The following is a 14,011-nucleotide window of genomic DNA, read 5'->3' as shown; positions in this document are numbered from 1 at the left end:
GACTCAATATGTTTAGCATTCTCTTTGCATTCTGTGACTATTTTCGTTATTCATTACTCTTGATTGTTTTTACATTGGTGAACACTTCCTATTTGGTGATATTCTAAGGTTTTTCCTTATTGAAATCCAGCATCATCACAGCGATAATCTTTTTTATCACCGGTTTTATAAACATATATTGACTCTGCCAAGTTTTTAGTGTAGGTCCCTTGAGCCTAGTTTGTTTCTGTTCTGATTCCCTGAAGTCTTTTTTGGATTGTTCCTAGCCTCCAAGCCATACAGTTTTTCTCACGCTTATTAAATATCTGTAGTGAGAAAATTGACTTGATTTATGCTACTCTCTTTCACAACAAAACAGCTTTTTTGAGTTTCCATACACACAAACCCTGTGGGAACAAATTTATCATAGCCAAAGTGACTTTAATCACCTATCAGTTGAAGTTAAATGTCACTCATGACAATAGAGCCAATGACACTGAAGATGATGTAGTACGTACAGTAAGGAGCAAGGGCAGGCCCTCTGGAAAGCAGTTCATATGACAACTGCGGGCTTCTCTGACTCAGAGAGAATGCATGTCTCCTTCCGTCCTTTGTTCCTTATTGAATCCAACAGACATTATGTGGGGCCAAGCAAGGCAGCTGCTCTGTGGGAGTGGGGGGAGGTGACCCAGCATAGGGCTTCAGAAGCTGCGTAGGCTGGGGAGACATCTGCATAGGTTTTGGCTACAGCAGTGCCAATGGGGTGAACAGGGTATTCATGAGTGGGGTGGCAGAAACCATGGAAAACAAGCTTCTTGTTACAGAAGAGGGTTACAAATGTAGAAAAGAGAGAAAATTAGAGTGAGTCTGTGACATTGGATCAGAATTGGAGGCATCAGGGTGAACTCATGGTTTTCAGTATTCATAGATAAATGTAGATATATATATTTAACTATAGATCTATACTTTACACCTATCCATATGTAGAGATGTAAGTGTGTGTGTGTTTGCACACATACACACAAATGAACTCACAGATTATTTCCTAACTAAACCTACAGAAGTCTGAGAAGGGAGTAGTGACACCTTAATAGCCATGAGCACACCTCGCATCAAATCTTGGTTTCTCATCAGAGCAGGGGGCATATAAGGTGAGCCTGGGACGTTTTGTCCAGAAAGTGAGAAAGTGCTCAAAGAATACGGGGTCATGATAATAAGAAACTGAAACCAACTTGAAGTTGTACCCACTGGCCAAATCTGGAATAATTAGTGTCAAAATAAATGATGATAGAAACATGTTATAACCAATTGAATAAAATAGAAATCTATAAGTTCCTGCTAATATAAATGGATACCATAAACCAAATAAAGAAAATTCTTTTTCTTATAGTCAGATGTGCCACTAGTAATTGTAGAAGGGATGATAGCAGTTTTAAAATCACCTTTTGGTAATCATCAGAGCAATAATTCAGCCCCACAAAATAATTACAAAGAGGTAAAGCTTTACAATAAAGAAACCTGGCCACTACCACCTTAACTAGTTAATCAAAATAATCATTATCAGTTATGAGACAAATGGAATTTTTGCACCCCCTAATAGGATACAAAGAACACATCATTACTTCTGTGGTATTCCTGCCATACCACAGAAATATTTCTGCCATACCTAAATCTAATCATTAAGGCACATCAGACAAATTCAGACTGAGGGTAATTCTACAAAATAACATGCCTGTAATCTTCCAAATTCGAGGAAAGAAAAGCCCAGGAAGATAGAAGGGAAGATAACTAAAGAGACTCACCAATCCAGTGCCATACGTGATCCTGGTTTGGATCTTTTGCTGGAAGGGATGTTGTTGTCGAGACAATTGGTGGAACTTGAATGGAGTCTGTGGATGAGATGGCAGTGATATATCAATGTTAATTTCCTGATATTGATGGTTATATTATGGTTGTATTAGATAATCCTTGTTTGTAGAAATGAACCACTGAAGGTTGAGAGGTATCATGTCAGAGCCCACCTACAGATGGTTTGGGGGGAAAATGCTCTGTGAACCTGAAATTATTATTTTTGTAATCCTCACCCAAGGACATTTTTTTCATTGCTTTGAGAGAGAGGGAGAGAGAGAAAAAACACTGATGTGAGAGAAAAACATGGAGTGGTTACCCTCTCGTACAAGCCCTGACAGGGGATTGAACCCACAACCTGAGTATGTGCCCTGACCAAGAGTCAAATCTGGGAACCTTCAGTCCCTGGGACGACACTTTAACCAACTGAGCCACAATGGCCAGGGGTCAAATCTTTAAAAATAGCAAAATAAATGTTCTGTCAGGCATATTCACCACTAAAGAAATTATATTCTTTCAAAACTACAGAGACAAGACTTTTGATATAAACCTGTAGCTGAACAACATGTTTCCTTATTAAGAGTTTTGATGTTTATCAGATACAAAAATAGTAAACTTACAGAGGATCTTTAAAAGAGAAGTTTTGTGTGTTAACACATTCAGCACATGTGCTATACACACACACAACACAAAACCAGCGAAGAACTTTAAAGTTTCTGGTGTAGCTTGTATGTACTCAGGTTTCTAAACTTGGGCAGTATTTAAAGAGCAGCATCCTGAAAAAGACATTGTTGGGGTTTATTGTTTTCTGTTTTTTCTTTTTTATCCTCACTTGAGGACTTTTTTTTTTTTCATTGCTTTCAGAGGGAGGGAGGGAGGGAGAGAGGAAGAGAGGAGGAGAGAGGGAGGAACATCAATTGGCTGCCTTCTTGAAGTCACCCTGACCCAGGAATCAAACCCGCAATCTGGCTGTGTACCCTGACTGGGAATCAAACCCAAGACCCTTACATCTTCAGGATGATGCTCCAATCAGCTAAGCCATACCAGCCAGGGCAGGGTTTATTGTTTGTTTGTTTTTTTAATCTTTTTGTAAGGTAATTCCAAATATAAGCCCTGGAGAAAAGCTTTCTGTTTGTAATCCTGGTCACCACTTATAAAATATAGCCTGTATTATTCTAGACCCCAGTTTTATCATCTGTAAATCAGGATAATAATGTTGAACTCACGGGTCAACAGAATAAATGGGATAATATATGAAAAGTGCTTAGACTGTGGCACATTGTAAGTACTGAATAAAGGCGGCTCCTGCTTTATTATTTCAGAAGTTAAAATGCTTTCATGAAAGCCTTCTTGTATGATTATGTTGGCTTCCTTCTCCCCCTCCAGGAAGAGAAGTACTAGGCCATCGAAATTATGTCCTCTGCTCTTAAACTTGTCCCAAGATCAAACTAAAGCCTAGAAATGGAGCATATTTTAGAAGACAGAAGGCATTGCAATGCAACAGAAAAAAAGACTTAGGTTTTGGAGAACTCAGATTTGTTAAATTCCAGGCCTTCCACTTACCAGCTTTGTAACTTTGGTCTTGGTCTGTAAAATGTTTATAATGTACAAATAATCTTAGAGACCACAAGGACTGTTGGGGGTTGAATGAGATAAGCTTTGCAAACTTCTAATAAAATGACCACTCTAAAGAATGTCTTTAAAAAATGGTTATTTTTCTTACTCCTTTAAAGGTGCAGGAACAGTTAATTTAGAAGAATAAAGGTCTTAGGATCAGAAAAGTAGCAGAGCATCTGAGGGCATTTTTGAGGAGTGCGATAAGCTTATTGTGCCTGTTTGTTCCTACAGAGGTTTAGACTACCAACGACGGGCTTAAATTGCTTCAGAAGGAATTTCAGTTGACAAGAAACATGTCATGTGTTGTGTAATCCCATTCTCAAGAGACGCCGGAGAAGGATAGATAACTATCTTTCTAGAACAGCACGGGTTTAGTGCACAGCAGCCTTGAAACTGGGGACAAAGGATAGACTTCATCTAGTTCCCATCTGTGTTTAAATGGTGAAGAGAGTATTGACTTTTCTGGCTCTAAAAATGTAAGCCTTGCTTTATCCCACAGAAGGATCATGTCAAAGTGTTTTCTTTTAAAAAGAAAATGTGCTCCTTTAGAGAACATGTATTCGTTCATCTAAAATTAGTGCTTCTTGGTCATTGATGTAGGACTTCTTTAGAACTCTTGAGTATTATTAAAGGAAGTTTTTCCTGTTGCACTTTCTTCTGCTTTAGTTCATTCACTCAATCATGCAACATGTATTTATTGACAACTAATATTCCTGGCACTCTGCTAGATGTTGGTTATGAAAACGTGAACAAAACATTCCTCATGGAAGAGGATTCAGTCTACTGCCCTTACAACCCCTAGTGGGCTTTAGAGGAGCTCCCCACAAAGGAGCATACTTTGAGTCACTGAAAAATTAGATTCTTTTGGCTACAGTTACAGTTGGCTATATGTTTGGCATGTACAAAAACAGGCTTGACTCCACGTGTGCCTGGGATTGCCATCCCTAGAGACTTCCTTCAGGCAACGTCCCTTGTGTGTAATCTGGACAGCAGTCTGGGACCTGCAGAAGAGGTGCCCGTTGTTGACAGCACATGGGAAATTAAACTTGGGCTGGTCACGGGTTGAACGTTGTAAAATAGAAGATTTCAGTGTCTCTCCTTTTAGTACAGGAGAAGAGATTTTTCCTTAGAACCATCATGGCGATGTTAACTCGCTCAGCCGACTAGCGGCACAGAGGAAAAGTGCTGCTCAGGTCTGAATTGGTGAGGCTGAAAGCTGCAATGATAGTACATGTCCCTGTTACAAAGAGCACTGCTTTGCCAGGAAGAGCCAGATGCAGTAAAAAGCACAGCACAAAAGAACTTTGGTCGTGCAATGCCTCTGTTTTTATCCAGATAGGCTAGTAGCATGTTTATTCAGCACGGTGCCTCTGCTGAGATAAGACCTGCTTCCGTCAAATGCCCTGGACTGCCGCTTGTTTAGCTGCAGAACTTAATGAGTAATGAATGTGCTTGTCTGGCTGATAGAAAGTATTTCCACAGACTGCGGCTGTGTTTATAGAGAGCTAGAGCGACCACAGGCAGCAGTTTGTCGTCTTAGGTATCAGCAACGTCTTCTCTTTTAACAACTAGAGGATTTATTTTTAACAGCTTGACTCAGTGTTTGTCAGATGATTTGGACCATCAAACTGCAGATTGAAGTGCCCAGCACGGGGGAAGCTGGAATGGCAAAGGAAAGGGGCTGGCTGGGAAAAGGGGTGGGATTTCAGCATCACCGAACCTCCAAGGCTCTGCCTCCCAATGTGGGAGAGAGTTCGGGGCTTCCAGCGGCATGAGTGTCTGTGCAGGTCAGGCTGGGAACTGAAGGCTGATTGATGGGTGCCTTCAGCCGCTTAAAGACATAATTGCCCACTGGTGATTGGGGTATTGTGAGGAGGCTCCCAGGACCCAGGGACCAGAGTATTTTGAGCACCAGCCTCTGCTGTTCGGCAGATTGAGCTCTTCTCCTGCTTGATGCTTCCTGTCTCCAGAAGCCTCTCACCATGATCGATAGCTCTAAGAAGCAGCAACAGGGGTTCCCAGAGATTTTAACTGCTGGGAATTTCGAGCCATTAAAAGAAAAGGAATGCCTTGAGGGGAGCAACCAGAAAAGTCTCAAGGAAGGTCAGTGTTTCTTTGGACAGGGCCAAAACTGCCAAATTCCTATTCCCATCAACCAGGCTGAGCATGTTTGTCTGATTATTACTGTGCCGTGTCTCTCTGTTTCCTGCCGTAGCTTACACGGTCTGAGTTCTTTGAAATGAAAGCTTAATGCTGTTCTTGGTAGCTCTCTCTAAAAATTCATTAACCGATAGAACTCCAGGGATTTTGCAGTAATTAATACAATCAGGGGATTTAGGAAGCCAGTCCTCACTTCACTAAAATCTTTCCAGGTTCATTTTGTATGTTTTCTCGTGTTCTCCAATTTTTTGTCCTTCTTCCCTCACCCCAGGAGAGGGCATTTCTTTTTCAGTATTATTCAGAGCACTGCTTCTTTTAGGTTTACAAACACATGATTCCAGGAAAATTATTTTTTTCCAGTTAGCATGTTTATGGCTTTTATTGTTTAAAACAAGGAAGGTAGCTATCTTTCTCAATTATATCTCAAAACGATTGGTTTAATTGATTATAGTGCATACTGCATTGTTTTGTTTTTAAACGCACATTGCGTAGTTTTGTGGTTTCGTAACAAAGCAAAGAATAAGCTTAAGAATACTGTTAATTATTGTCAGTGTCCACTGCAGAGGTACCTCTCTGATTAGTTTAAGGAAATGGCCAAAGGTATGCATAGGCATTGCCGTCCTGTGTCTGTCCCTGCATGCTGAGTGTGCCAAGACCAGTGCACCCTGTGCTTCACTGTAGCAGCTGGGGACCAAGGACTATAGTGTAAGAAATTCAGGGTCTACAGAGAGTAAGTTTTTCCTAAATTTGAGGTATGAAGATCACCTCTCTCAATACTCATTTAATTTTAAATTTGATTTTCTAGTGTTCTTTGGGAGGCAAAACCCCACAATAACCTCTCTTTCATTTTATCTGCTTTCAGCTCGTACCATGAGCCACCCCCTCATCTCTCCACTCGCTCTTGTTCATCTTGTAGAGACCCAGAGAGTAAAGGTAGAGTTATCCACCTAAGCAGAAGTTTAAGCTTCTTCCAAAAGAATATTCCTCCTTTTCTCCCTCATTTAGAATATAAGCATGATAAGTTGTAACAGATTTAAAAGGTAATAAGAAACAATAGGTGGACTTGCTAGAGTTGAACTACTTTTCATTGTGAGTAGAAAAAACATCTGGGTGGAAGCAGATGACACACAGTGAGGTATAAATAGCTGTTGCCAGGCACCAGACAATGGGGTCGCCTCTGCTTGTGCACTGAGAGCCTTACCCCAGGTTGGTACAGAGGCAGTTCTAGTGGAGTTTGCAGGACATGTTCTGGAGATTCACTGAGGGGACCTTAAAAATTTTTAAATCATTCACTTAAAAAAAAGCTAAGAATTATCTGTGCATCATTTATATCAAGTTCAGGTGTTAAGCTATTATTACTGCCTTAAATTTAAAACAATTTTTGTGGGAAAGAAATTTTAAAAATAAAACAATTTTTGTGCTATTTGAAAAACTGAGAAAGTAGAGGAAAATGGAATAGGAAAAATTTTAGAATGTCACAACAGCCTAATATGATAAAAGAGCATAGAAAGCAAGGATTATAAATACAAAAACAGGATATAGGGGAATTGTCAACAGGAACAGCAAAGTGGAGTTGAGATGATTACATAATGCATAGATTGTTTCCCTAACAATTGTGACCACGCTTTCCATTTATACATGTGCAATAGTGTAATGTCAAAAGAGCAAAAGCATGGACTCTCAAGGGAGACGTATGCTTGAGGTCAAATCCCAGACATACCATTTTCTAGCTTGTGACCCTGGGCAAGTTTCGGGCAGTGAGGAGAAACTGTATGTACTTCACAGTGTTTTTATGAAGTGCCTGGTTTAATGCCAGCTTACCATCCCTCTTCTTATTTGGTTTTTTAACCCTTAATTATTTTCCTCTTCTATTTAAAATTAAATTTTGAGATCCTATATATTGACAAAATATAGAAGTATTCTATATTTTAGTATCATGTAAATTTATGGGTATAAAGAAGTAAGGAGAAAGACCTTTTATATTTTAAAACACTTTACAGAAATGATTGGCTGATAAAAATTCATCTCTCTTACCACAGTTGCACTGAACTGGGTTTTGCTTTCTATCTCAACAGACTGTATTTCTACTCATTTTCTGGTACAGATATAGCTGAGGGTTTGAAAAATAACATATAGAGAGACTGAGGGTGATCTGTTAGTGAAAGAAGATTAGACCTGGGTTTACTTAGAACAGAAAATATGAGAGAAATTTTGAAGAAAGCTACTTTATTATTTGGAGTACTATGAAAACACCTTGGTTCCTATGCAAGATTGAACTCGTGAAATTCAGTTGTCGCAGTCACTGCCTGCAGATGAAAACCAATGGCCAGCTTCTCAAAGTCATAGGGTAAAACAAGGGACAGGACACTGTAGAACTTCATCTGCTTTTAAGCACGGGGTCAGACGTCAGTTGTATTAATCCACACAAGTTGGCTGCAGTTGTTCAAACATTAAAACACCCTAGAGTCTAATTAGATTCTATGCTGTTTTGTCATAATAGACAAATATATAAGTGTTAGTAATGTCTAATGGTTTATGCCTTATCTGTTAAGAGACACAAAATATTTATTATATTTCATATCAACTGTGTTAGGTTTTCCATTCATTTTAGGCAAAGTTGATTTTTGTTTTTGTTTTTTTGGAAGAACAACCTTTGGGATTATTTGTAATGTCTGGATCATAAGTGTCTAGGTAACGAGGAAGGATGAATTTGGGTCCATTTAGTTCTAATCAAGACACAGTTTATCTCACTGGTGTTTCTGACATGTGTCTACTCTATGGTTGGAAGTCCACTCTGTTTCTCAAGTAGTTGGTCTAGGTCCTGCTTATATTAGGATATTTTAAAATTCTTACTATTCCTGAGAGTACTAGTTAGCTGAAATTATTACTGGGGGCGGGGGGGCGGGGGGGGAATAGACTTTGCAAGCAGATAATCATAGATTTCAAGAGTTTATGTGACATCTAAACAAAAAAATTTAGTAATACCTGTTGAAAATGTTTGTGTCTGCTGCCTGTAAGTAGTTGTCAGTACACACCAGAGAGTCATTTGGATAATAAAGCATAATACCTCGCAGCTTCATTAATGCTTACTTTTGATAAATGCCAACCTATAAGTACAGTTGGAGAATTTAATTATTTTTTGCTTTAGGTGACAATAACAATGAATGACATGAATCCTGATCAAATTCAAAATAGAGAATTTTCGTTAGACTAGTTTCTTTTGTCAGAGCATCAATAGGGAATCTCAACTTTTGACTAATCCACAAAAAGGTTAGAATATTTCAAATAATAATCAGCATGGAGGAGATATAAATATAGTTTCTGATTCTACAGCTAAAGAAGAATATTACAAATCACTGACTTGACAAATTAAGAATTAAGAATTATGAATTTTGAGAGAAACTTAGATAAATTGAGATGACTTAATTCAGATAAATGGCTTGATAAGACTCATTAAGATAATGAATCATAATACCAGTGTTACCAGCTACTCATGTTCCATATTTATCAATATAAAATGGTAGCAAATAGATTTAAAGAGGAACTGATGTTCAATGTACAGAGCTCTCTATGGTAAAAACGAAATACCACCAAAAGAAAACTGAGTTGTGTATGAACTACCTGAACTAAACTAACTGCTCTAACAAACAACCACCAAACTCAAGTGTTTTTTTAACCAATTGAAGTGATTTCTTGCTCAAAATATAGTCCAAGGTGGATTGGACAGCTGTCTTAGTCAGCTGTCCTTCAAGAAGTGACTTGGGGATCTGGGCCTCTTTCATTGTGCCACTCAGTTGTAGGCGTGGAGGTAGGAGTTACAGATTTGGGGGCCCACACTCCCGATCTGGCAACAGGCTGGTTAATAACAGTTGAGATAAAGTGTGTGAAAGTTTGTGGTATGCTGCGTATAGACAGTGTAGTAGATTATTGTGGTGTGCTAGGGCGTGGCTAGAATAGACCCGTTTATGAAAAAAATGCACTTTTGTCTGATAAATTCTAAGTAATCCAATCTGGGGAAATAAATAAATACCTTTATCCAAGCACCAAAACATTTTTAAGTGATGGAAATTGTCTCATGCATATACTACCTATGCTGTCCTTTGCCACATGTGGCTGTTTAAATTTAAATTTAAAATAAAGTGAAATATAATTTTCAAACACTCAGCCCCTTAATTACATGTGATGAGCCACATTTCATCTACTCAGGAGCCCTGTGTGGTTAGTGGCTACTGTACTGAGCAGCATTGATCATAAATCATTTCCATCACTGCAGAAAGTTACATTGAACAGCATTGCTCCACCTTTCCCTCCTCCATGCCTTTGCTCACAATGTTCCTCTCACAGCAGTTTTACAGGTCCACAGTCTCTTTAAACCTAATCCCCATGCCATTCGCTAAAGAAAGTCACTCAATCCTGTCAGCTAAAAATAATTTCTTCTCCCCCATATATTCCTGATAAATTCATCTACATCTCTTCAAGACATTTCACCTTTTGCCATTATGGTATATAGCTGTACTATGTTCATTATTAGAGCACAGTATTTCTTGAAGATAGAATCATTGTTTGGATCATTTTAATACCTCATCCCCAGAGTCTTGCTTCTCATAGACACATTATTATTATGCAACAAGTATTTAAAGAGTATTATACCCCCGGCCCTGCCTTCTTAAACAATATGACTTGAACTATTACCTTCAGATACAATTTATAGTTTAATTAGAAATTAATGGCTAGCCCAAAATATAATGTATTGATGCCTTAAGGCACTATTCAAGTATATAAAATAATTTGTCCATGCACAGAATGATCCCTAGATCATTACTAGATTGCTAGAACTGTTATTTATTGTTTGATTTTTGTCATCTGCTACTTCCAGTCCCTCTTCTGATTTGCTGCTTCTAATCTTCTTTAAAGTAAGCAACAAATTAACAAAATGTGATAGTGGAATCCTGATTCTATTGTTGATTCAACTACAATGTATTGAGCCATAGACCGAGAAATAGGCAAATAGGCTGTTGAAATAAAGCACACTACAAAGCCTTCTAAGTAAAGTACATGAATTTTGCAACATCTATTTTTATTTATCTGGAAATTACTTCTTTCTTTGTTCCCTGCCAATGCTCTACTGTAATTGAAAGTGTTACACAAGTGAGGTATCACTAAATTAATGTTTTTTAAAGGTAAACTTAAAAAGTAATGTATGGTACTTACAATAAATTTAAATAGCATATAGGTGTGAAGGAAGAGGTAAAAGATTCCTCTTCCCAGACATAATTCAATGTTTTCTTTTTAAATGGGCATATGCTACTTTTGAGATGAAATTATATAGTTTAGTTTATTAGAAATAATTTCATTTGGCAAAATTTGAGTGTTTCTACAGAGCATCATGATAGAAGTTGTAAACCTCTTTAAGCCACAGCAGTGATGACATAGGAGTTAAAATATGCACACATGTGAAAGAGCTAAAAAAGAAAACCATGTATGCTTTGGTCCAAATGAGTGAGCATTACGAACTGTGAGGGCCAGGCCTGCCTCTTGTGCTCCAAACCTGTAAGTCATCTACGCCACTGATGTCTCCAGTGGGCCCCTTACTATAATACTTTCGTGAGACATATCCTCTGATGAATGGTATCTCTCTGTCCATTGACCCACATCAGGAACCTAAATGAGAGTAATCCTTGACACCTTCCTTGACCGCCTCCTCATCACCAAATCCTATTACTAAATTCTACCTCAAAAAAATATTGCATTTGTCCACAGCACTTTCACCATGGGCACCACCCTTCCTGAAATAGAGTCTGTATAGAAATCTTTATTCAAGTAAAGATAGACCTGCAGCTGATCCCTCTCTACCCACTCTGGCCTGCTTTACTGAATGAGGTCCTGCCCTGTCTCAGAAGCGTGCGGGTTTCTCGCTCCCTCCTATTATCTCCCAAAATGCCTCTCCCCACCCACCCCACCCCCCCACCCCATTGGCCTGAACAACTGTAACTCATCCTTCCACCTGCATCATGCATGGTTGCTGTGTTAGAATAGCACACAAGTAGTGACAGTTTTGGGTTTTCTTTATGTTTAAGGGGAAGATAGGCATGTGTGTAGGCACATACCTAGGTATAAATATGGATGTCTATGTGTAGACATGCATGTGTGCATACATGTGTGTGTGTGTAAGTCACACTCCTGAATCCACAAAACGAGAAGAAGGACCAAGATACTGAGCCAGGATGAAGTGACCTCAAGAGAGTAGCATGTGGAGAGTAGAATTTCCTATTCTGGGAAAAATTAGAGGTAAAAAACATTGTTATTTTCCTGTTTCATTGTTAATTGTCCTTTTCTTCAGGCAGCCTCCCTTAGGAATTTACATTGAGACATTTCAGAATCTTTTATACAGCATACATTTTCCCATTCCAGAGGAATTAGGAAAGAGCTTTAACCCATGAGCACCCCTACCTATAGCTGCACACTGAAATTCTAATACAGTGGTAGAATATAGAATTTCTGATTGCCCCCAAGATAATAAAAATAATATTAGCTTGTTTTTGGATTATATGGGGTTTTTGGATTATATGGGGCAACTTCTAGAAATCTAGAAGATCAGGTGTGGAACCAGTGTGTTCTTACAGACTAAAAGTTGTCCAAAAAATCAAGTATTTTTTTAACCTCTTTACATTGCTGGTAGTCAGGCAATTAGGTGGATAATTTTGCTTGTGGAGTGTTATTTATTTGTGTTATACTTCCATTTATCCCACTGTGTACTTTATTTTCACTACTTTTTAACCAAATGAGATGTGTGTGTGTGTGTGTATGTGTGTGTGTGTGTATGTGTGTGTCTTTTTGTCTGTACCAGTCCCCCTGGCTTGACATCACGTTGTCATGCCATGAGAAGCACACTTTAAATTCATTCCAACTTTTGACAAAAAGGAGAAGGGAATTTGTGTGAAGGTATGATCAGTTTAAAGAAATATGCCCCATTTTTAGCAGTCTGTCTCCATGGTAACAGAAGCAGCAGCCAACCAGAGTTCTTAAAGTGCCTGTAAATTTCCAAGGCACAGTGTTGAAAACATTGTCTTCCTCACTTCGTGCTGCAGGTTAATGTGGGAAGCCTACAGTACGGTAGCCTGGACTGCTAGCATTTTAGTTTTTAGTGCATTTTTGCTCTGTAATTCCTGATAGAGGGTACATTCTGCATTCTAGACTGTGACCTCTTTACCAGCAAGGGTTGGTCGGTGGTTTAGAATTCTGCAGTTTATACCACCTGCCTCTTCCCCTACACTCCCCACCCCAGTGGACTTCATAAGGACACGGTAGACTTCCTGACATTGTGATAAAAGGCAGTGCTTTCTATGTAGCCTTAATTTAAGGCCCAACTTTTTCAAACACCTGTGTGTAATTTTTTAAGTTAACTTTATGTTTTCCCTCCCTTTTTTAAACAGAAAATAATCACAGTATAAAAATTCCTGATCAGAATGCTGTTTGCTCCTCATCGTGCCTGAGGTTTAGCTTGTGTGCACACCATATACCTCTGCTGTCTGCTCCAGACAGAAAGCAGTGATGGAAGTTTGCGTAGTCAGTACGGACAGCATGGCTCTCACAGGACAAACCACCGTTTTGTTTTTGGCCTCTTTGCTCTCTGTATTTTAAAATGACTTAAAGAATCTCATTTTTTTTTCATTGGCAAATTAGACCCCTGAAAAACATAACCAAAGTTCTGTAATCTTTCGCTGCTATTTTTGTCATCTATGAGAGAAGTACTTGTGTTTCTTCTCTTTAATACAGCATGAATTTCACATTAATTTTAAGTGGAGATGAAAAGAAATTAGTATCTACTAGGTTTTAATGGTGTTCTTCACTCCTTTTCTTTGTGCTTGCCCTTCTTGTACCACTTGTACCTTCTTGTGCCCTGCAAAGCAACACAATTAGATTTTGTCTTCTGTTCTACCACCACCATCAGTTCACAGATACCCCCAGCCTCAAATTCATACAACAAAGCAAAACAGTGTTGGTTCTGCCTCATGATAATTACTTGCCCATAGAAAATCCTTTTGGTGATTTATTCTTAAATTTGGCATAGCAATCTCTTTCCTTAGAAAATTAAGTGTACCATGCAAAATTGAGTCAAATATGTTTATTAAAACATGTATATCAAAGCATTGTAGAAAGTGCTAGAATATATGATGAGGTCCAGAAGAGAGGCCTGAAAAACCCCAACAAAACCTAGAATTCAGTATGATCAGGAACATGTAATGTAATTGTTACGGTAGTTATTGAATCAGTAAAAGGTGATGGCACCATTTGTGGTTAAATGGTGGTAAGAGGGAGGCTGAGTGGGAAGTAAGAAAACCTAATTACCATGTAATTAGTTTCTTTTCTTTTAATCTTTTAAAACTGCTTTTATTTTAAACTCTTA

The 14,011-nt window shown here is 38.5% G+C and overlaps 1 protein-coding gene across 5 annotated transcripts in view; it reads left to right on the top strand.

Annotated features, from left to right (window-relative positions):
- The window catches only part of MRTFB (myocardin related transcription factor B), a 202,685-nt gene that overhangs the window by 108,202 nt on the left and 80,472 nt on the right, over positions 1-14,011 (top strand). Inside the window, exon 1 of one of the 5 annotated variants that reach the window (XM_028529969.2) lies at positions 2,851-5,547. The exons of the other annotated variants lie outside the window; for them this stretch is intronic. Within the exon in view, the coding sequence (XP_028385770.1) occupies positions 5,427-5,547 (121 nt within the window). The 5' untranslated portion in view covers positions 2,851-5,426. Of the gene's footprint in view, positions 1-2,850; positions 5,548-14,011 lie in introns of those variants that run through there. 5 annotated transcript variants of the gene reach the window in all.

Source organism: Phyllostomus discolor, chromosome 3 (genome assembly GCF_004126475.2).
Source record: "Phyllostomus discolor isolate MPI-MPIP mPhyDis1 chromosome 3, mPhyDis1.pri.v3, whole genome shotgun sequence".
NCBI lineage: Eukaryota > Metazoa > Chordata > Mammalia > Chiroptera > Phyllostomidae > Phyllostomus > Phyllostomus discolor.
This window is presented reverse-complemented; position numbering and strand designations above follow the sequence as displayed.